Below are 23055 nucleotides of genomic sequence, written 5' to 3'. Positions count from 1 at the left end.
ATAAAATTTTCGAACTTAATTGTCAACGAAAAAGTGAACTTCATTTTTCGTTGACATTTAAAGACCTGTAACTTTTTTCTTATCTATTCGACGTATATAAGATATCAAATATTTTCTGTTGGAAATTAAATTTCCTACAAGAAAGTGCTTCTCAAAATGTGATAAAAAAATTTTTTATATAACAAAAATGAAAAATAATAAAATATAATTTAACACTGATGAAACTGAATTTTTGTTGATCTTTGAAGCCCAGTAACTTTTTCCCAGTTTGTTCGACGTACATAATGTATAAGCACTTTTTGTAGAGAATTTAATTCCCTATGAAATTATACTAGGCGGAATAGAAAAAAAAAATTTTATTCATAGTCTTAATAACAAAAATTAAAATGAAAAATTTTCGCGTGTGTTTTAAATGGGAAAGGGGACCCCCCTTTGTGATAGCTCAATTTTAAATATATCTGGCTGAAACTCGGTGAGGATTTTTTTTATAATATAAAGTAATTTTTGAGCCTATAAGACGTTGAAAAAAAAAATATTTGTTTTTTTTTTGGGACACCCTAATAAGTATTACCTTTAAGTGTCTTTTGAATCATTAATAACCCTTATCATGACTGTAGGCTACTGATTCTTGATGTTTATTTTCTGCGAAGATATATTTTTGGTAAAAAAAAATTTTCTACGTATTTATTTGTACTAAAAAAAAATATAAGTTTGTTAAAACGCAAGATTTTAAGAAAAAAATGAGTTTTTAATTTTTTCTGAATTGTTCCACCAATTCAAAAAATTCAAAAAAATTCCTGAGTATAGAGGAGTATGAAAGACTTTTTCTGACGATTTTTGGTGAATGACATATTTCAAAAAAGCTAAAATAAAAAAAGATTATAATTTTCTTTTCTCCGTTAAAAATCGGCTTTCCGTTTGAGAATCACAATCATATGATTTTTTTATGTTTTGGACTCGTAAGAATTAGGAAAAAAATCATCATTTACTAATTCCGAATTTTACTATAAAAATGAAAATAATTTCGAAAAAAAGGGTTTTTTTGAAATTCTCGAATACTGTTTGAGTTAACGAGCTAAAAATTCAGGTGAATTATTTTCATTCGACACTAAATTGACCCCCTAAGTTTGAGTCAAAAAAGCCATGGGGGCAGAATTCCCATATTTATCCGGCTATACCCTTTCCTCATATCTCACTAAATTCATTATGAAAGTTCGAAACTTCGTATCCCGATAAATATACTATTCATACATGAATATACTATTTATGTATACGCGGCTATGTACGCGGGTCGGTGCAGTAGATAGCAGCAAGGACAGAAACGGAAGGATCTAGACTTGAGCCCCGCAGTCACCAGGATTTTTTCGCCAATAAAAGCTTATTCAATTCATCTGACGAAGGTCCTCACCCGTTATATCAATATATAAGATCTAGTTGAAACTTTTTTTTGCGATTGAATATTGTTTTTTTTTTTTAATAACTACTGCCGGTAAAATTTTATAAAATATCATATAATTTTATGCAATCTTCGAAAATTTTTATGAAATTTCTTAACTTTTTATCAGGTCATTTTCGGTATAATATTTCACACCATTACATAAGGGAAATGCTGTAAAATTTAATGAAATTTTATAAATATTTTTAGAAAGATTTTTTCACGGGTTCATACATAACTTCAGATATAATATACTCGATAGACATGATCAGATTATATTATATATAATGTCATCTATAATTAAATATAGAGGTTGATAAGATTATATATGACATACAGAATTTCATATATAATTAGATATATAATCTTCACAATTATATATGATGAAGCTAAATGATTTTTCTTTGGGTTAGTATCGAAAATGCATAATTACATTGGAATTTTTTAAGTTCAGTAGCTTACAGAATCTTCCGTAGCCCTAGTTTTCGTCTAAATTTTTTTATAGGTTTTATCCATTCTTTCGTTGAGGTTCAAAAATTATTCTTAATCATATATAGGTTTAAAATTATACTATCAGTAGGATGAAATTGAATGATGATTAAAAACAAACTATTTTAGTCATTGAGAGAAAGAAATTAAAGAAGGAAAGAAAAAGATCATTTATCACTACTATCACACCTAGAAAGCTTCGTTTTTCTGAATATGGGTTCCTCGACCAATTTTCTGCTCAACATAATTTTTCATGTTAATACATAAGGTACCCGCGGGTAATGAGGCCTGTCGGGTAATAAGGCCTAAGTGACAGAAATAATATTTAAAATAACCGCCGTTGCTTAAGGCTACTCTAGTAAAAGGGTCTTGCATAGGGATGTTACGACAAGTTTATAGAATCTCGATACCACCTTAGCTGTCTTCTATACTTCATCATCCATCATATGATGTCGTAGCGCAAAAGAAATGATATAAAACGATCTTGTCTTCTGACTCTTAAAAAGAATACGGATAGTTTCAAGTACTGTTGAGCAAAGCAATCGAGTTTTCTGTCTTTAAAAACGTATTGTTGCTAAATTTAAGTGACGATTCATCTCTATTACCAATTTTATTAAATATAATTAAACTATTCCAGTTTGTTTAACCCGCAGGCCCGATTACCCTACCGTAGTAAAATAAGGCCTATTCGTATGGTTTTTGTAAACGTTTATTTTTTTGTTTGTTTGTGGTATAAATTACCATTACTTCATTATATTTTATGGCTAATGTATTGAAATAAAGATTAATAATACATGTTGATAATTGAATGCAATATTTTCGATTCTATTCAAAATCTCCCTTAGCTAGGTCTTATTACCCACCGGTACCTTATATATTACTAATTACATTATTTGATTCATATAATACTTACATATTTGATGTGATTCTCGTAAATGCAAAATATCGCAACCGTGAACGTAATGATATAATGTTTTTTCAATTAGGTCTTGAGGATCATATCCAGTGAGTTCTTTAACACTGAAAAAAAAGTCATAATTGTGAGTCCCTTATCAACAATGTATATGGGTCAATCCATGTCAAATTGACCAGTAGTTCGAATCAACCCCTTTCAATTTGGCTGAAATTTGGTCGAAACTTTTCGTTTATCATAAAATAAAGATTAGCCAAAGGAAAAAAATTTGAAAAATTATTTGCGAAAGTTACTCAAAATTCAAAATTTTACTCGTTTTCTAATTTTTCAACTTAATTTTTTTAATATCTCGAAAAGTATAATAGCTGCAGAAATGGTCTTTAATTTGTTTTCAAGGGGACACTTGGGACTATTGACAAAAAACATTTCGTAGAAAAAATTTTCTTAAATAAAAAACCTCTAGAATTTTGAATTATCAAAAACTGTCAAAATCGTATAGTGACACGAAATTTTAGGCTTCAATATTTTACTACACTACCTTAAAACGATCTTCAGAGATTCTCAAAATTTCAGAGAGAAGGTTTTTTTTATTTTGAAATTATGAATTTTTGAATTCTCGCAACGAAAATTTTTTTTTCACTATACCTGGGCCGAAAGTTTACATTTCTGCCCTGTTTAGAGGGAAGAAAGTCGTTCATTTCTTTTATGAGAAAACGAACGATGAAAATTGACTCATGTGCCATTCTTTTCTCAAACAGATGCAAAAATTTAAACTTTCAGGTGCAGATCTGGTGAAAAATTATATACACATCACGGAGGAACGTCCCAATCCGCGTGTTTGCCACCCTCACCTTTGGCTCGGGTAGGCAATTCTACACATGGGTTGGAATGTCCTACTTTCCTCCCTTGGTGTGTAATATTTTATCTTTTTCACCCCTGAGTGTAGCATAGTCGAGAAAAAATGTCATTTCGAGTATAAAAAAGATAATTTCACCACGTTTCTATTAACGCGCTTTCATGTTTGTCTGTTCGGGTGGAATGTCGTAATGGATGTTAAACTAATTTCCCGATGAACTAGAGGCTTGAAATTTGAAGAATAACTTAGAATTAGATGGTAATGCAAGAAAATGAGTCAAACAAAATAAAAATTTAAAAAAATAAAAAATTCGTATTCATTTGTTCTGGTGTTCGGTATAAATTTGGATAATCAATTCAATAATAACTTTTGGACGACTTACATTCTCGAATATAGCTTGCAACTGAATGACAGATAAACAAACACCGTGTAATGAAGATTCAATGAAGGAGATGGAAAGAATGCGACGACTAGAACCTCCAGATATATTTAAAATTTTCAACCAAAAAAGATCTGGCTTTCATTTGTTTTGATAGTTTTAAGTATAAATTTTATTAAATATGATTTTTGCGTGCTTCTTAATTTAATTTTTTCAGAAAAAAATATAATTAACTAGTTTGATAGATTACTGGTAGGTAGATATAACGATTTTCTGTTTTTGATATAATCAGGTGAAAACAAACTGAAATAAAACCGAGATTTCTAGCATGTCCCTGTCATGATCTTATCAAGGTGTTCGAAATCGATTTCAAAATATTACACACCAAATATTGAAAACCAGGAAATCATGATCGAAATAAAAGATCTTTTTAATATACCACGTTTTTAAAACAGACTCATAAGTGTAAAATAATATCTGTGAGGCTCATAGAGATTCGAAACCACATACAGATTCCGAACTTTTCACAGATAGTCTTCTAAATTTACGATTGTAAGTTTTTAATAGCTATGAATGGGATGCATACAATCGATCATTTATCCATTAATAGTTTAACGATTTCATTGCACTATTGATGTGAATCGATGGGTTAGTTTTCTCATCAATTGCTCCACTTTACCCTTCTGACAGTTATGTAATGCATGCGTTCCACGTTTTTCATTTTAGATCGTACAAACTTCCTCTGACACAACATGACATATTTTCTTAACTATGCTGGACTCAGGAGTGAAAAGAAAATTTTTTTTCTCGCCATAATTAAAAAATTTATACTTTTGAAACAAAAAAAAAGGTAGATTTCTTATTTAGATACAAAAATTTGTTAAACTTCATTAAAAAGGAAGTACTGAATTAATAATACGCTACGGTAGTGTAAAAAATTTTAGTATCCAAAAATTTTTATTAGAATGTGTTTATTAGGGTGCTTCGTTTGAGATGACTATTTTCTTTTTCCAAGTCCCATGTCAAAACATCATTGTACACATTGAAAAAAAAAAATTCTCACCAAAGATGAGCTCTTAATTTTGATTTTAAGTACTCGCTAAATGAATTTGAAATTTTCCCATTTGATTAACACGTAAATTTGAATTTTATTTTTTCAATTATTTATAGCTTTACGGCATTTCAAGATATTTGATTGACCATAGGTGAAAATCACAGAGGAATCGTTCCTCTTTGAAAGTACTTGTTGCTAATTTATGTTTTCTAACCGACCTCACCGGTAACAAATCTTAAAGCCAATTTTTTCTCAAATTTCATGGTTTATTTTTTTTTACTCGCAAACCATTAACTTAACGACAAAATTGTACAGGACTTTTTTTGTAGAGAATTTTATTTTCTACAAAAAAAGTTATTTAAGCCACTAGCGTAGAGTGAATAGTTTTAGAGATAAATCTAACTAAACATCTCGAAATTTGAAAAATCGCTGTTTTATCCAAGATTTTAGTACTTTTTGATAAAATTATGGCCGAGGAAATATATAACATATCCTGGTTAATATATCATCAAAAATATGTCATGAAAAAAAAACTGTCTCCTACTACATTTCCTCTGTCTTTTCTTCACTTAATCCAATCGCCTCTGTTTGACCATCGGAAGCTTTTTTAATTACTTTCTCTCTTAGTACAAAGATAATTGTTTCATACTTTTTATATTTACATATGAATGTGTAATATGTATTTTTATATTTTTTTCTTGTACATTATTTGTGTTTTCAGCACTGATTTTACCAAAAAGTACTAAAATCTTGGATAAAACAGCGATTTTTCAAATTTTAAAATGTTTAACTGGATTTATCTCGAAAGCTACTAGCTCTATGGTGATGGCTTAAATGGCTTCTTTTGTAAGAGATAAAATTCTCTACAAAAAAAGTCCTGTACAATTTTGTCGTAAAGTTAATGGTTTGTGAGTGAAATAAAAGAACCCACAAAATTTGACACAAAATTGCCTTTAAGATTTTTTACCGATGAGGTCGGTTAGAAAACATAAATTAGCTACAAGCACTTTCAAAGAGGAACGATTCCTCTGTAATTTCCACCTATGGCTGACCAAATATATTGAAATGCCGTAAAGCTATAGATAATTGAAAAAATAAAATTAAAATTTACGTGTTAATCAAATGGGAAAATTTCAAATTCATTTAGCGAGTACTTAAAATTAAAATTAAGAGCTCATCTTTGATGAGAATTTTTTTTTCAATGTGTACAATGACATTTTGGCATGGGACTTGGAAAAAAAAAAACAGTCATCTCAAACGAAGCACCTTAGTGTTTATATATATATACAGTGTAACTTTAATATAACGAGCCTCAATATAACGAATTCCTCGATTTAACGAATTTTTCAAAATCCCCCAGAACTGCCCATAAGGACTTATGCAAAATATACCTTTACATTACGAATATATTTTTTAAACAACCTCACTATAACGAAAGTTCAACCATTGCAGAATATAGATAGAAACTATTATTGACCTTTATATAACGAATTTTCCAGCCTATAAGCTCTACGTAAGGTATCTTACAAATTATCCCCACTTAATTCCACAATAACTAATGTCTGTATTACACTGTATTGCACTGTATTAGGGTGCTTCATTTCGGAGCCAGATTTTTTGTTTTCAAGTGCATGTAAAAAAAACCATAGCTCAACACAAAAAAAAATTTTCGCGCAAAAAAAAAAATTCTATGTCGATTACAGACCTAGCTCATTGAAAAATTCGATTTTCCCATTTAAATAACATGGGAAAAATTTTTTTTTTAGCTTTAAGTATTTATAACCTCATTAACAAATCAATAGATCAAATAGACTAATACATATTTTTGTAGTCAATTGAACGCTCTACAAAAAAAGTTTCTTATCATTTCTCGATTAGTCCATCTATTCAAAAGTTATTAGAGCTCGAAGTAAAGTTGGAGACCTTTTTACTTTTCCGGTGAAGCTATCAGACTTATCATAAAATGTTATAGAACCTTTTTTGTTGCCAATTTTATTCTCTACTCTATTTTATTTTCTGTAAACGATTGCAAATTAAAATTCGAAAAAATACCACCAATTAGATTCCGATAATGTAAAAACAACAATTATAAGTAAAAAAAAATCTTTTTTTTTTCGAACTTTGGAGGCTTGTAACTTTTTTTGTATTATAGTTACGAGCATGACTATCAGGAACATTTTTGTAGGGAATTAGATTTCCTATGTGGGTATGAGAATTAAAATCGGAAAAAAAATTTTTTCATTGATTTTTCTCGAAAAACTGAAAAATAGTTTTTTTACGTGTATTTTGAATGGGAAAATGAATTCGTAAACCGCCAGCTCAATTTTCGAGATATTGAGCTGATATTTTAGAAGGATTTTTTCAGGTCCCAAAGAAATTTTTAAGACTATGAGACCTAAAGAAAAAAAAATCATTTTTTTTGACACACCCAACTATATTGAGTTTGTTTTCAGACAATAAAACTCTGTAAACATATTTTCCAATTTAATCCGCTCAAGATTTTTGTTAGTTTTCATATTTACGTTTATGACGGTAAATCCATCAAACGTAGCCACGATCGAGGGATAGCAATATTTTCGGTGTAATGAGTTTTTCAAATATCAGGGAGTAATTTGTACGGGTTTGTAAAATTACCTGAGATATAGTATGAGTCGGTTTGGGGACTCAAGAATATTGAGCACAGAGGGTGTTCAAATCTCCCGCACTTTCACGGCGGATACTTTATCGACAGTACAGTCGCTCAGTATAGGCGGCTCTACTAGTCTCATTCTCACCGCAAGACTGCTGGAGTAATGGTGAAGAAGACGGAAGCGCTGTCTCTCTCACACTATTATCGCACTCTCTCTCTCTTTCATATAGCAAAAAGTATTCAGTGCAGACACCTCGTGTTTCCAATAAATCTCTCAGTTATTAAGTAATCCAGTGTGCTCTCATTAAATAAATACTTAAATTTTGCGTGTAATAATTCAGGTTAATTATTGCTTATAATATTTTTGCTCTCATCAGTGAATCTCAGCTTATCTCAATTTAATTAGTCTAACCACGTGTACCGGCATTGTTCGCGCCTCGACGCCATCTTGGCCACGTGTTGCACGCGAGTGTACATTACATAAAATAAATACTACAGACAGTTAATTAGTGCAATTCTCATCATTAATAAATCTCATTACGTGTAAATAGTGTAAATTAATTATTTAGTGTTATTATTTACTACAAATTTGTGTTAAATAAAATTATTCGATCCCGACCAATTCACACGAACCAGATCCTTTCATCATCATAATTAATTAGTTGTTAATTATTTAAACATTTTTTGGTCCTTCAAGCCGGATCGTGTGAATTGGTTGAATAGTTTTATCTAAAAACTTTCTCAGTGACGCAAAGTGACTTTTTGTTCAGTGCATATTTTTCACTTCAACACAGGTGCATTGCGGAGTACCCTGGACGTGGTTCTACACTTGTGGAAAATAATTAAGGGACACCACTGTTTAAATTAATTATTGTCAAGTGATTAGTGTACCAATTAACTCTCATCCATCAGAGGATCTCATCTGCATCTCAACTGCAATAGTTCTCAGTGTCTCATCATCGAACAACATATCATTGTCAGTTTGTTCCTCACATTATCAATATTCTCAAGCTCCATTGAGCATTGTATTTTTTTTGTGTGTCTCATTTGTCTCTTTTTGAGACATGGCTACAGTTGCCGAAAAATTACACTGCAGTAGAGCCGCATCGCAGTATCCACCTTAGTTGCTGCATTGCACTTTTCTCACCGGTCGAGCTCGAGCTGGTGAAGCCATGGAGTGTGACGTCTTTTCACGTAAGTCTCAGCCTGATTTACGTTCCAACAAGGGCAGCAAGTTTCGGATCTCATCGGCGCAGGTTAATGTTGCTACTCATGATCAGTCTCATCAATCTCAGCCTCCGTCTCATCAAGCACCACGTAACCAGCAATCTCAGCCTCCAAAGTCTCAATCCAACACGTCACGGTCTCATCCAGCAGTACCCAAGCACACGCTCTCATTTAAGTCGGACTACTGCCATTGCTGCGAAGGCAATCACTTCATGGTTGGTTTTCCAAAATTCCAGGCAATGGTTCCAGACGAACGATTCCTGCTCGAAGTGCACTATCATCTGAGTCGCAACTGTCTTGGCGATTACAGTTTTGAGAATTGTCGTTCCAAGGACCATCGCCGTTGTAAGGAATACGATGAGCAGCACCATTCGATGCTACATTATTCTTGTCTCATTAGGTTGACAAGACAACCACCAGCAGTGAAAGATGAGGCATCAACCACCTCACCCCCACCTGCATCTCAGCCAGCGTCTCAGTCTCCACAGTCTCAGCAATAACAATTTTGCTCTTCTCAAGCAGCAGCCATCATCTCATCTCCCATCAGCCGTTCACCAGATTACAAACCAGTGACATCTCAACCGACAGTGCTGTTAGCAACTGCGCAAGCACTCATTTCTCACCCATCAGGGCCCTCTCATCGTATCAGAGTTCTCATTGATCCTGGATCAGAACTTACTCTGATTTCTCAAGCTGCTGTTCGCACTTGCAGTCTCATTCCTCAGTCATGTCGTATACCTCTACAAGGAGTCGGCAAAGTCTCATCAGGAAAAACCGAAGGCATGGTCTCATTCACACTGAATTCAACCATCTCATCAGAACAAGCATCTCTCAATGCTCACATTTTCAAGAACATCACGGCGCAGATTCCATCAGTCTCGATCTCACTAACTCTATGGTCTTAAATTAAAGATCTAGAACCCGCCGACCCAGAATTCCACAAATCTGGTAAAATTGACTTGCTCATCGGCGCAGATTTCTACGGTCAAATCATACTACCAGGTCTCAGGTCAGGAAGTTCCTCAGAACCGATTGCCATGAGAACTATGCTCGGCTGGACAATCCTCGGTCCTGTTCAGGAACAATCTCATCAATCACCTAGTCTGTCTCCTCATCTCATCTCGAATTCTCAACTGCACGACTCTCCCACGAAGTTCTGGGAACTCGAAGAGGTTCCAGAGTCTTGCAACGAAATTCTCACCGTCGAGAAAGCTGAATGTGATGCTCACTTTCTAGCTACTCATTCTCAGGACGCATCAGGACGATACATCGTCTGCTTACCATTCAAATCGTCATCTCAAAAGCTAGGTGAATCTTGTCATATTGCGTAGCGCTGTGTCAAACGTCTTATCAAGCGTCTTTTTCAGGACTCTGAACTTCAGAGTCAATACACCGCATTTCTCACCGAGTATGAAATACTCGGTCACATGCAGCGAGTCTCATCATCATCGCCTGAACCATCTTATGAATATTATTTACCTCATCATTGTGTCGTTCGCGAAGACAGTGAAACGACAAAGTTAAGAGTCGTCTTCAACAGTTCGAGCGAAACATCGTTAGCCAGCTCTCTCAATGATCATTTGCATATCAGCCCAAGCTTGCAATCAAAAATCTGTGATGTATTGCTATATCACAGAAGTCGTAGATACATCATTTTGCAGGACATTGTGAAGATGTTTCGTCAAATTCTCATTCACCCTGATGACAGGGACTATCAGCGCATTCTCTGGACTTAAAATGATCTCACTGTGGCTTATCAACTCAATACTGTCACCTATGGCACTCGGCCTGCACCGTATCTAGCTGGCTGATTTCTCAAACAACTTCTAATCGACGAAGGGTCTCAATATCCGCTAGCAGTGGAACCATTTCAAAAAGGCAGCTACGTTGACGACATCGGCGGCGGTGCTGACAATCTCAGCGATCTCAACGACATTGCAAATCATGCAGAAGCACACGGCAACTCAGGTTGCCTCCCATTAGCTAAACGGAAGAGCAATCATCCTGAGTTTAGCAAAATCTCATCATCTCTCAGTCCAAAATATTCTCACTCATTCTCAGATACATTCTCAAACATATTGGGCCTCTCATGGAACTGTCAAGAAGATGTTCTTACATTTACTGGCAAGACGTCTCAAACTCTCAGTATCACCAAGCGCACCATCACCTCAGAGGCTGCTCAGCTATTTGACCCTCTGGGTTTAATCTCACCAGTAATTGTAAAGGCAAAAATCATCATCCAGGACCTTTGGCTACAAAAGGTCGACTGGGATGATTCTCTCTCACCAGAGCTAGTTCATCGATGGAAGACTTTCCGCGATGAACTTCCTGAACTATCTTAACTCAGACTTCCTTGATGGATCAATCTCATCCCAAGCTCATCAAGCATCGAGATTCATGGGTTTTCTGACGCCTCTCAAGCTGCGATGTCTGCAGTAATATATCTCAGAGTCTCTCAACCTGGCGAACAGGCTCTCATTTCTCTCATTTGCTCAAAAACCAAGGTCTCACCACTCAAACGGCTTACAATTTCTCAACTTAAACTCTCAGCTGCATTATTGCTCTCAAAACTTACATTTCATGTCTCAGCAACACTTCAACTATCTCATGTTCCGACTTATCTTTGGACTGACTCATCCACAACACTAGCCTGGGTGACCAGTGAACCTACAAAATGGAAGAAATTTGTCAAAAATCGAGTTGAAGCGATTCAGCAACACTCTCCAGATTTTGAATGGAGATACATCTCAGGGAAGCAGACTCCTGCTGACTGTGCTTTCAGGGGTCTCACCGCTTCTCAACTCATCAATTATCAGCTGTAGTGGTCAGGACCCAGCTGGCTAGCTGATCCTCCCACTAAATGGCCATCTCACCAAGTTCTTAGCTCAGAACCAGATGAAACCGAGCAAGTAAACTCAGAAATGAGACCTTGCAAGTCTCACGTCTCAACTAATCCACCTCTCATGTCTTTATCATCTCTCATTCACTTATGGACTACTCTCACAGCTCTTCTAAGTTGCACAGCAACAGTTTTTAGAGCAATCTCATGTTTCAAGAAAATACCTGGTTCGAAAATCAGCATCTTATCTTTCACTCCTGCTGAACTACAGGCAGCTCTGGTTCATTGGATTAAATCTACTCAACAGGAATATTTCTCATCAGAAATCTCATCACTATCTCAAGGTAAAGCTCTCAAGAAATTTTACTTTTTCACCCGACTCACAGCATTCATTGACCAAGCTGGTCTCGTCAGAGTCGGAGGACGTCTTCAAAACTCTACTTTGGATTCTGACAGCAAACATCCAGCGATTCTTCCCAAGGATTGTATGCTCTCGCGTCTCATCATCGCAGAGTCTCACTTACGCATTTGGCATGGATGTACCCAACTCACATTGTCTCATGTTCGAAAAAGTGCTGGATACTTGGTGGACGAGCACCCATCAAGGGCTGAATTCTTGTACCATGGGGGATCCATTCCAAGCCCCACTTCGACCAGAGTCTCTCTATTTCCTGAGATGGGAGCAGTGTTTGGGTCCAAATGAGGTCGGACTCGTGGTGGCTGTTGGTGAGGCACCTACATGCGATACATGCCTAATGGGTAAGCTAACGTGAGCATATGTTCATATTTCGCTTTTATAATATATGGTGGAAGCTGATTATATAAATAGGGACCACGCAGCGCGAGTATGCTTAAAAGGGTGAGGTATCGGCCTCCCGTCAAACGGAGGTGAGCTTAACGGCCCCGTTACATTAATTAATTAATTAATTGGTCGGAAAATGGGAAGCTGCCGTAAAATCAATGAAATATCATCTTCAGAGAACCATGGCAGATACGCTGCTTACCTATGAAGATTTCTTGACGTTTCTCATACAAGTCGAAGCAGTTCTCAATTCTCGTCCTTTCAGTGCTCTCTCAGAGGATCCGGACGATCTCACTGCTCTCACACCCGGACATTTCATCCGTGGTGCTGCTATAAACACCATCCCGGAACCTAATCTCACTTCAATCTCATCATCAAGGCTCTCACATCTGCAGCATGTCCAAGAGCGCTTGCAGCATTTCTGGGATCGATTGTCAGCAGAATGCTTACAATCTCATCAATCCATATCAATATGGAATACATATCACAACATAACCGTTTGATCACTTGTATTGCTCTCAGACAAGCTCGCCGACAAGGTGGTACCCACCAACAAAATGGCCGCTCGCTCGCGTTATCGAGTTGCATCCTGGCTGAGATGGTCTCACTAGAGTTGTTACTCTCAAGACAGCATCATCAACTCTCAAGCGCCCTATCAGAAAACTTGTGCTGCTACCGATCTCGTCAACCACAGAAGATTCCCATGGATCATCTAACTTCTCCAACAAGTAGGAGAAGGTGGGGAAAGTGTTCAAATCTCCCGCGCTCTCACGGCGGATACTTACAGGCATACTTACGGACAGTACAATAGCTCAGTATAGGCGGCTCCGCTAGTCTTATTCTCACTGCAAGACTGCTGAAGTCGGAATGAAGAAAACGAAAGCGCTGTCTCTCTCACACTATTAACGCTCTCTCTCTCTCTCTCTCTCTTTCATATAGCAAAAAGTATTCAGTGCAGAAACCTCGTGCTTTCAATAAATCTTTCATTTATTAAATAATCCAGTGCGCTCTCATTAGATAAATACTTAAATTTTGCGTGTAATAATTCAAGTTAATTATTGCTTATAATATTTTTGTTCTCATCAGTGAATCTCAGTTTATCTCAATTTAATTAGTCTCACCGCGTGTACCGGCATTGTTCGCGCCTCGACGCCATCTTGGCCACGTGTTGCACGCGAGTGTACATTACATAAAATAAATACTACAGACACTTAATTAGTCCAATTCTCATCATCAATAAATCTCGTTACGTGTAAATAGTGTAAATTAATTAATTAGTGTTATTATTTACTACAAATTTGTGTTAAATAAAATTATTCGATCCCGAGCAATTCACACACACCAGATCCTCTCATCATTATAATTAATCAGTTATTAATTATTTAAACAGAGAGTTAGATCCAATTGAGCAAAGAAACAGGCAGGAAATTGCTATCCGGCCGATCGTATATTCGTTTCGATTTGAATTTTACCGCCGTGCACAATATATAACAGTAATCCGAATGTACTCAATCAATTGTTATTCTTTAGTAACTAATTGCTTATAATAATTTGTGTATTTTTATTGTGTAATAATTAATATTGTTGTGATATTTCATATTTGTTGAATACTTTGATATTGTGTAGTTCTCCGATACTTATATTTAATTTTTATTGTTTAGTTTACACGAAATTTGTGAAAAATAATTACCTGTCTTGTGATCGTGAATTTGTTTATTCAATAAAATGAGTCGCCAAGACAACACCCTGAACCCGGGTCTTAATAATATCCCAACTGGTAATTCAACATATATACTAGACTGGGCCAAAAAAATTGACTATTTTTTTTTTTCATAGCTACATTGAAAATATTATTCAGAATGACAAAAAAAAATTTCATGAAAGTTTGAGCCCTTAATATTAATTTTAAGAGGTCTATCATCGCTATTTTTAATTTTAATTCATAATTTGATGTTTTACGTCAGAACTGCTATACATTGGAGTAAAAAAATTCATTTTCACTTATTCTTATGTAAAATTGAATTCCCTACATAAAGCTCTGATTGAAAATTTTCGTCAGACAAGCCGTTTCCGATTAATTAAGCTTAATAAAGTGATAAATTTTTTCGATTTGACATTTCTACTTTTGAATTTTGTAACTGGCGAATCAAGAAATATCTAAAAAAGATCATGACAGGTTTTTGAAGGAAATTTGATGCTCTACAAAAAAGGCTCCTTAACATTTTTTGCTAAATTCACTCCTTCGAAAGTTATTCACGTTATTGAAATCGTTTTGACTCAAATTCAACCTTGAATAACTTTCGAAGGAGTGAATTTAGCAAAAAATGTTAAGAGACCTTTTTTGTAGAGCTTTAAATTTACTTGGAAAAATTGTCATTGTCTTTATTAGATACTTATTGATTCGTCAGTTACAAAATTCACAAGTAAAAATGTTAAATCGAAAAAATATATCAATTTATTAAGCTTAATTAGTTGGAAACGGCTTGTCTGACGAAAATTTTTAATCAGACCTTTTTTGTAGGGAATTTAATTTTGCATAAGAATAAGTAAAAATGATTTTTTTTTACTCCAATGTTTTAGCAGTTCTGACGTAAAACATCAAATTATGAATTGAAATCAAAAATAGCGATGACAGACCTCTTAAAATTAATATTAAGGGCTCAAACTTTCATGAAATTTCTTTTTTGTCATTCTGAATAATATTATCGATATAGCTAAGAAAAAAAAAAGTAGCAAATTTTTTTGGCCCAGTCTAATATATACATATATATATATATACGTATTAGGGTGCTTTGTTTGAGATGACTACTTTTTTTTCCAAGTCCCGTGTCAAAATATCATTGTACACATTGAAAAAAAAATTCTTACCAAAGATGAGCTCTTAATTTTAATTTTAAGTACTCACTAAATAAATTAAAAATTTTCCCATTTAATGAACACGTGAATTTTAATTTTTTTTTCAATTTTATATAGCTTCACGGCATTCCAAGATATTTAATCGATCATAGGTGGAAATTACAGAGGAATCTTTCTTCTTTAAATGTGCTTGTAGTTAATTCATGTTTTGTAACCAGCTTCACCGGTAAAAAATCTTAAAGCCAATTTTTTCTCAAATTTCATGGTTTATTTCACTTTACTCGCAAACCACTAATTTCACAACAAAATTGCCGAAGACTTTGTTTGTAAGGAATTTAATTATTTTACAAAAAAAGTTTTCTGAGCTATTACCGTAGAACTAGTAGTTTTCGAGATAAATCCAATTAAACATCTCAAAATTTGAAAAATCGCTGTTTTATATAATATTTCAGTACTATTCAATGAAATCATTACAGAAAACATATAAAATGCATAAGAATAGAATATAAAAATACATATTACACATTCATATGTAAGTATACAAAGTATGAAACAATTATTTTTTTACTAAGAGAAGTCGTAATTAAAAAATCTCCCGATAGTCAAACTAAGGCATTTGGGTCGAGTATTTGATAAAAAAGTATGAAAATCTTGGATAAAACAGCGATTTTTCAAATTTTGAAATTTTTAATTGGAATTATCTTGATAACTACTAGCTCTACGGTAATGGTTCATATAACTTTTTGTGTAGGAAATCAAATTCCCTACCAAAAAAAGTCCTGTACAATTTCGTTGCAAAGGTAGTGGTTTGCAAGTAAAATAAAATAAACCTTGATATTTGAGAAAAAATTGGCTTTAAGATTTTTTACCGGTGAGGCCGGTTACAAAACATAAATTAACTACAAGCACTTTTAAAGAGGATAGGCTACTCTGTGATTTCTACCTATGGCTGATTGAATATCTTGAAATGCCGCAAAATTATAGATAATTGAAAAAACAAAATTAAAATTTACGTGTTAATTTAATGAAAAAATTTCAAATTCATTTAGCAAGTACTCAAAATTAAAATGAAGAGCTCATCGTTGGTGAGAATTTTTTTTTTCAATGTGTACAATGATATTTTTACACGGGACTTGGAAAAAAAATAGTCATCTCAAACGAAGCACTCTAATATATATATATTAGGGTGGCGCGAAAAAACCGACTATTTTTTTTTTTTTTCGACCACGCTGAAAATTTAAGCCCAAAATTTAAATATTTAAGCCTCGCTCAAGAATTTTGAATATTAACTGATAATATGTAACTAATAGTTTGAATTAGTTTTTGTAGTTTTTTATAACTCAATTATTGTTATTTCAGTAAAATATAACTTTTGCCTAACCAAAAATATACAGGAGAGTCTTAAACAATAATATTTGGTACGTTTTGAATAAGCGAAAAAACCTACAAAGTGAATTAAAAAATAAAAAAGTATATAAATAACTTATTATTTCTATTTCTTGGGTTATATTTTTATTCGTTGCCATGCAAATTGATAGTGAAAAGATCGAGAAGCTTTATTATTAATATTTAAGGGTCGCTCGAAAACGTCCGAAATACAGCACTCAGAAACATTCAAAATTCTTCAGCGAGGTTTAAGTATTCAAATTTTGAGCTTAAATTTTCAGCGCGGTCATGGTTTCACAAATATGAACTATTACTGCTACAAGAAAGAAAAAAATTTGAAATAAAAAAGTCGCATTTCTATCATTTTTGATATTTTCAAAATTCGTGAGCGACCTCTTGCAAATTTTTTATCGAGCTGATTTTCGAAGAGGCTTCTTAGAACATCGTAATCCAACAAATTTTCATGCGAGATCGAAAAAAAAAGAATAGTCGGTTTTTTTTTGCGCCACCCTAATATATACATACATACATACATACATTCATACATGTATAAACTTTTGAGTGGATGGTATTTTTTGACTCTACTAGGTAGAATAAGATATATGGTAGCAAAATTCTTTGATAATTCGATCATGAGACCCATTGCAATAGTCCGATTTTAAAAGAAATCTACCGAAAAAGACCTCTCTGAAATTTTTAGGATCTCTTAAGATTGTTTAAAGGTAGTGTAGTAGAAAATTTGAGTCCAAAATTTCGTGTGCCAATACGGTTTCGACGGTTTTTAAAAATCCGAAATGCTAGAGCTCTTTCATTTTTCAAATTTTTTTTCTGAAATTTTATCTTTGCAACAGCCCCAAGTGCCCTTTAAAACACAACAATGACCATTTCTGTATCTACCATAGTTTTCTAGGTATTAAAAAACTCATGTTGAAAAATTAGAAAAATAGTAAAATTTTGAATTTTGAATAACTTTCGCAAAAAATTTTTCTAATTTTTTTCCTTCCGCAAGTCTTTGTTTTATGATAAAAAACATGTTTTGACCAAATTTCGTCCAAATTGAAAGGGGTCGATTTTAACCACTGGTCGATTCGTCATCGAATGACCTGTATAAGTAATAAAAAATTAAAAAATTAAATAGCTTTAAAACTATTCAACATTAGAATACTTCGTCTTGTTGAAGTTTATTATTATCGAGCACCGCAATATTCAGTATTGAACTATAGCTAAGACAATTCAGAAAAATGTGGGAAGTGGCTGGCTCAGCCAGGCAACCTCAAAGCGTTTAGTCAGATTCAAAGTTGAAAAACTCGATAATGGATCCTTTTAAATAATTCAAATTACAAAATAGTTCATTGCGTAGCAAGTGGGCTAAGTGAGTCTTTATACGAAAAGCACAATGCTTTTAACGTGAGATAACTTAGTTTATGTGTTATGCACAATACTTTGTGTAACACAGAGAAAAAAAAACAGTAATTTTTCTTATGTTGGCATAGTTATTATTGCTATGTGGACATAGGAATCTTTCCGATGTAAGCATAGGGAAATTCCTTATGAAAACAAAGGAAAAAAATACTATGTTACATGAAAAATTTTCCTATAATACATAGGAAAAGTTCCTATGTTAACATAGTAAAAGTGATATAGTAAGTATGAAATATTCCTACGTCAGCATAGGAATTATTCCTATGTTACCACAGTAATTTTTCCGCTGTAGCATAGCAATTATACCTTCGTTACATAGGAGAAATTTTTCAATTAAAAAAATTAAAAAAACATGAGATTTTTTTTTTCTGTTCAAAAGTCCAAAAATTCGAAAATTCAAATTCAGACAAAGTTGGTATAACTAAGACATTCACCAATCGAAATGCGTTAAAATGAACCATTGATTTAATTACTTTGGTTTAGTTTTACTGAAGTCATCGGAAGAAAGACATAAATTTTTTCTGTATAATACCAATGATTACAAAATAAATTGTTCATATATCACAATAATGTGTAGTGATTTAATTAGTTAATTTAAATGTGGATTTAATTTGCGCTAATCTTTTATGAGCCAATATTCATTTTAATCTAGTACATTACGTTTTTTTATCAACTATTAGTTTTATGTCGCCGATTTTCAGGTTTAAAGTTAAGTTTACCTTAAAAAAATTATATTATTTTATTTTTTTATTATTGTTAACAGTGTATAGCATATTTATGCCTTTTACACTTCTTGCCTTTAATCGCAATCGCTACCTTTTTCTATTCCCTCCTCTTTTTCATGCGGCTGTGGACCGACTTGTGCTTCTGTACTGCATCATTACGTGATGCCCTATACCCCACCTTTTTGCCGTGGGAGTATAGTGGCAAAGGGAAACCACAGAGAAAACCTTTTGCCAGTACAGCACTTAAAAAAATTATATTTTTACAAGTCACATTGCTTTTACGGAGTAAACGTATAGTTATAAATCCCTTTTTTTTCGTAGCAAGCAGGCTCATATATATGTAAGGAAATATAGTATATTGTATGACAAGGGATGAAATAAGACGATTTTAGACTAGTGTGAGGTTGGCTGCCCGAGCCGCAGGAGAGGGCTGACATCACCCACAGTCAGCAGCCAGTAAAAAAACAAGTTAATTTCAAGCTGATGATGCTGAGAACTGTTAGAGAATGAGAAATATGTTATTTACAGTCACTTATTGAATAGTAAATAATACAAAAATATTATTTTCACTCATTTTTTAGTAATTTTATTTGGATAATTAAAACTGTCACTTAAAAAATGAAATCAGTAAACTGACATGACAAGTAAACAAATGAGAGTAATAAGGCTGCAAATGAACATTAAATATAAGTGACACCGGGCAGAAACAATTGTGTTTCTTCCCAAGGAAAGAAACACGCTCGTTTCTGCCTACTGTATGAAGGTATCTTTGCATTACAAATTCGCTAGCAGTATTTTGCAGCATCGGCTTGAAATCAGCTTGTTTCGACGGGCTGTAGAGACACTGAAACTTCAAGTTTCGATGCTGGTATCATGAAAAGTAAATTATCTTTTTTAAAATTTTATATACATAGGAATTATTCCTATGTTAATATGGTGGAATTTCCTATGTACACATAGGGAAATCTACTATGCAACACAGGAAAATTTACTATGTTAACATAGGACTAATTTCTAGGTCACAAAAGAATTATTCTTATGTTTACACAGTAAATTTTCCTATGTCAAGTGGTATATTTTCCTATGTTCCCATAGGGAAATTTACTATGTCAACATAGGAATAATTCCTATATAACATAGGAATTACTCCTATGCTAACATAGTAAATTTCTATATCTTAGCATGGTAAAAACTTCTAAGCGAACATAGGAAATATTACTATGTATTATACGAAAATTAACTGTTTTTTTCCGCGAAAAAATGTCTGATTTTTCCGAATTATTACATCAGCAAAGTAAACCCTACATTACTTAGGGTTATATATAATAATACTTGTTGACTGTTCTCACCACTCATTTTTTATTCATTTTTAACTTCCTGCTAAGAAAATTGAAAATTTTATGAGAAAGGGAAGTTATTGGTTTTGGTCTGATTATCAAAAATTGAATTTCTAATAGATCTTGACGTTTTGAGGTCCTAGGAAGCTATTGTGACTAATTTCGTAATGGTGTCCGAGTGTATGCATGTGTTTATGTACGTACGTACATATGTGTGTAAATATTATGTAACTTTTGAACGGCTGAACCGATTTGGATTTTTGAGGTGGCGTTCGAAGTGGCACATTAATCCAAAAAATTTCTGAGAAATTGAGCATAATCGGTACTGTACGTTCGGAGATATTTGAAAAATAACATTTTTTTGGATAACCTGTAGCATGCTCAGTAGATTGATTCTAAAATCTAATCAGCTTTAAAACTTTATAAGCCACGTCGAATGCTACCTCAACCATCAAAATCGGTTCATTCGTATGAACGTACTCACATACGTATGTATGTATGTAAATATTCTCTAACTTTTGAACGGATAAACTAATTTTAATTTCTAAGGTGGCATTCGATACGGCTTATATTAACACCTATAATTAGGAAAAAATCGAGTTTCATCGGTACAGTGCGTTTGGAGATATTCCAATAATGATTTATTTTTTAGATAACTTGTAATGTGCCCGATAAATTGATTCAAAAATCTAATCAGCCCTAAAATTTTATCAGCTGCGTCTAATGCCTTTACAACCATTAAAGTCGCTTCATTCGTTCAAGAGAAACCGTTGTCAATAGAATTAAAGAAAAATTTTTTTTTTAATTTTCTTGATATTTCTTAAATACGGCTAGATTAATCAATCGTAAACTCTAATCAGCTTTAGAACTCAATCGACCGTGTTGATTGCCATCTCAATCGTCTTAATCGGTTAATTTGTTCGAGAGATACTGTGGGAGAAAAAAAATGCTAAAAAACGGTTTTTCACTAATATCTTTAAAACGTCTGCACTAATCACTTCCAAAATTAGATTAGCCCTAAAACTCAATAAAACGCGCTGATTGCTACATTGGACATCAAAATCCGTCAAATAAGTTAAAAGATATTGACGTAGAAGAGTTGATAAAATAACATTTTATGTCATTTCCCCCAGACAAATCATGATATAATGTACAATAATGTATTTGAGTTTGAAAAGCTTACAAGAAAACGATGGCATCCACGAGTACTTTCAAGCTTGAAGAGCTAAAAAATGTATTCACAACAATGTTATCGAGCTCCTTGAGCTCGAAAACAGCGGGAAGTTTTAAGGCTGGCCCGCAGGGCCATCCGTTACCCAGATTTTTTATTTCATTACTACTCTGTACATATCGATGAAAATACTAATATTGCCAGGTAATTTTTTAGCTTAATGTACCCCCAATAACCTTGTAAATTTTCAAATTGATCTATCGAATGATTTTGTGAGAATGATCGGTCAAAGTTTTGCTAAACAATTAAAGGAACAAGTTTTGTTCCTTTGATTGTGTAACCACAATCAGAATGAAAAAATAATTTTTTTCGACTTCTTAAATTACTTCTTAAATTTTTTCTTTGGTGACTCAGCAAATGCAAGGATATGATAAAAATAAAAATTTCAAAAAAATGTCAATAAAAATTTCGAACACAAAAAAACAAGTTTCAATTTTTTTTTCTTTGATTTTTTTTACATCAATGAATAATCTATAACATCTTCATAAAAGCATGTATTGTTTATAAAAAAAAAAAATATTACATTATTATTAATTGAAATTTTTTTTGTTATGTAAAATGAGTGTTTTTGACGAATTTTTGACAGGTATCTGGTCGAATGTGTCCGAAAGTGTTCCGCAAGCGTCGAAAAGTGTTCCGCAAGCGTCGGAAATTTAGGTCTAGTATCACCGAAATACTTAGAATATCCATACACCGCAGACACTTTTACAGATTTTCTATAGATTTTCTATAGACTTCTGACTTCAAATTGACAAATAACCAATTTCAAGTAGCAAAGTTTACAAGTTTGAATATCATTGGACTTGTAAACTTTAGGTGAACCTTCAGACGCCACTGTCCATCTTACGGCTTTAAATGAGAAAGGATAAAAAGGAAAAAAAAAAGAAAAAAAATGTATATTTATATCTATTCAATAAGTTAAATAATTTTGAGATCGCAATTTGTGATTTCTGACGTCGGAAAGCGAGGACTAATCGTGGAAATGAATACCCTCGCAGAATTGAATCACGGTGGAAACACGGTGGGTTTGTGCCATTTTACCACTGTGATTACGCGGTGTATCCACCGTGATTACACGGTGGCTTGACCACCGTGTATACACGGTGTTTCCACTGTGATTACGCGGTGGATACACCGTGGAAACACGGTGGTGAAATAGCACAAAGCCACCGTGGAATCACGGTGGATACACCGCGTAATCACAGTGGGAACACCATGTATACACAGTGGTCAAGCCACCGCATAATCACGGTGGATACACCGCGTAATCACAGTGGATACACTGTGTATACCCAGTGGTGAAATGGAACAAACCCACCGTGTAACCACAGTGGATCCACGATGTTTACACTTTCACGGTGTTCCCACCGTGATTCAAATCCGCGAGGGTAGGAAAATCCATGATTATCCTTATCCATCTCCATCTTCATCCATCCTGATTTATTCTAATTTATCCTCATAATTTCTCTTTCATT

At 33.6% G+C, this 23055-nt stretch overlaps 1 protein-coding gene across 2 annotated transcripts in view; it reads right to left on the bottom strand.

Annotated features, from left to right (window-relative positions):
* The window catches only part of LOC130666774 (single-minded homolog 2), a 96073-nt gene that overhangs the window by 12979 nt on the left and 60039 nt on the right, over positions 1–23055 (bottom strand). For both annotated transcript variants that reach the window (XM_057468034.1, XM_057468032.1), the window contains exon 6: positions 2838–2944. In XM_057468034.1, the coding sequence (XP_057324017.1) occupies positions 2838–2944 (107 nt within the window). The remainder of the gene's footprint in view (positions 1–2837; positions 2945–23055) is intronic.

Source organism: Microplitis mediator, chromosome 4 (assembly GCF_029852145.1).
Source record: "Microplitis mediator isolate UGA2020A chromosome 4, iyMicMedi2.1, whole genome shotgun sequence".
Taxonomy (NCBI): Eukaryota; Metazoa; Arthropoda; class Insecta; order Hymenoptera; family Braconidae; genus Microplitis; species Microplitis mediator.
The sequence above is the reverse complement of the archived record's forward strand: the minus strand, read 5'-3'. Positions and strand labels throughout refer to the sequence as shown.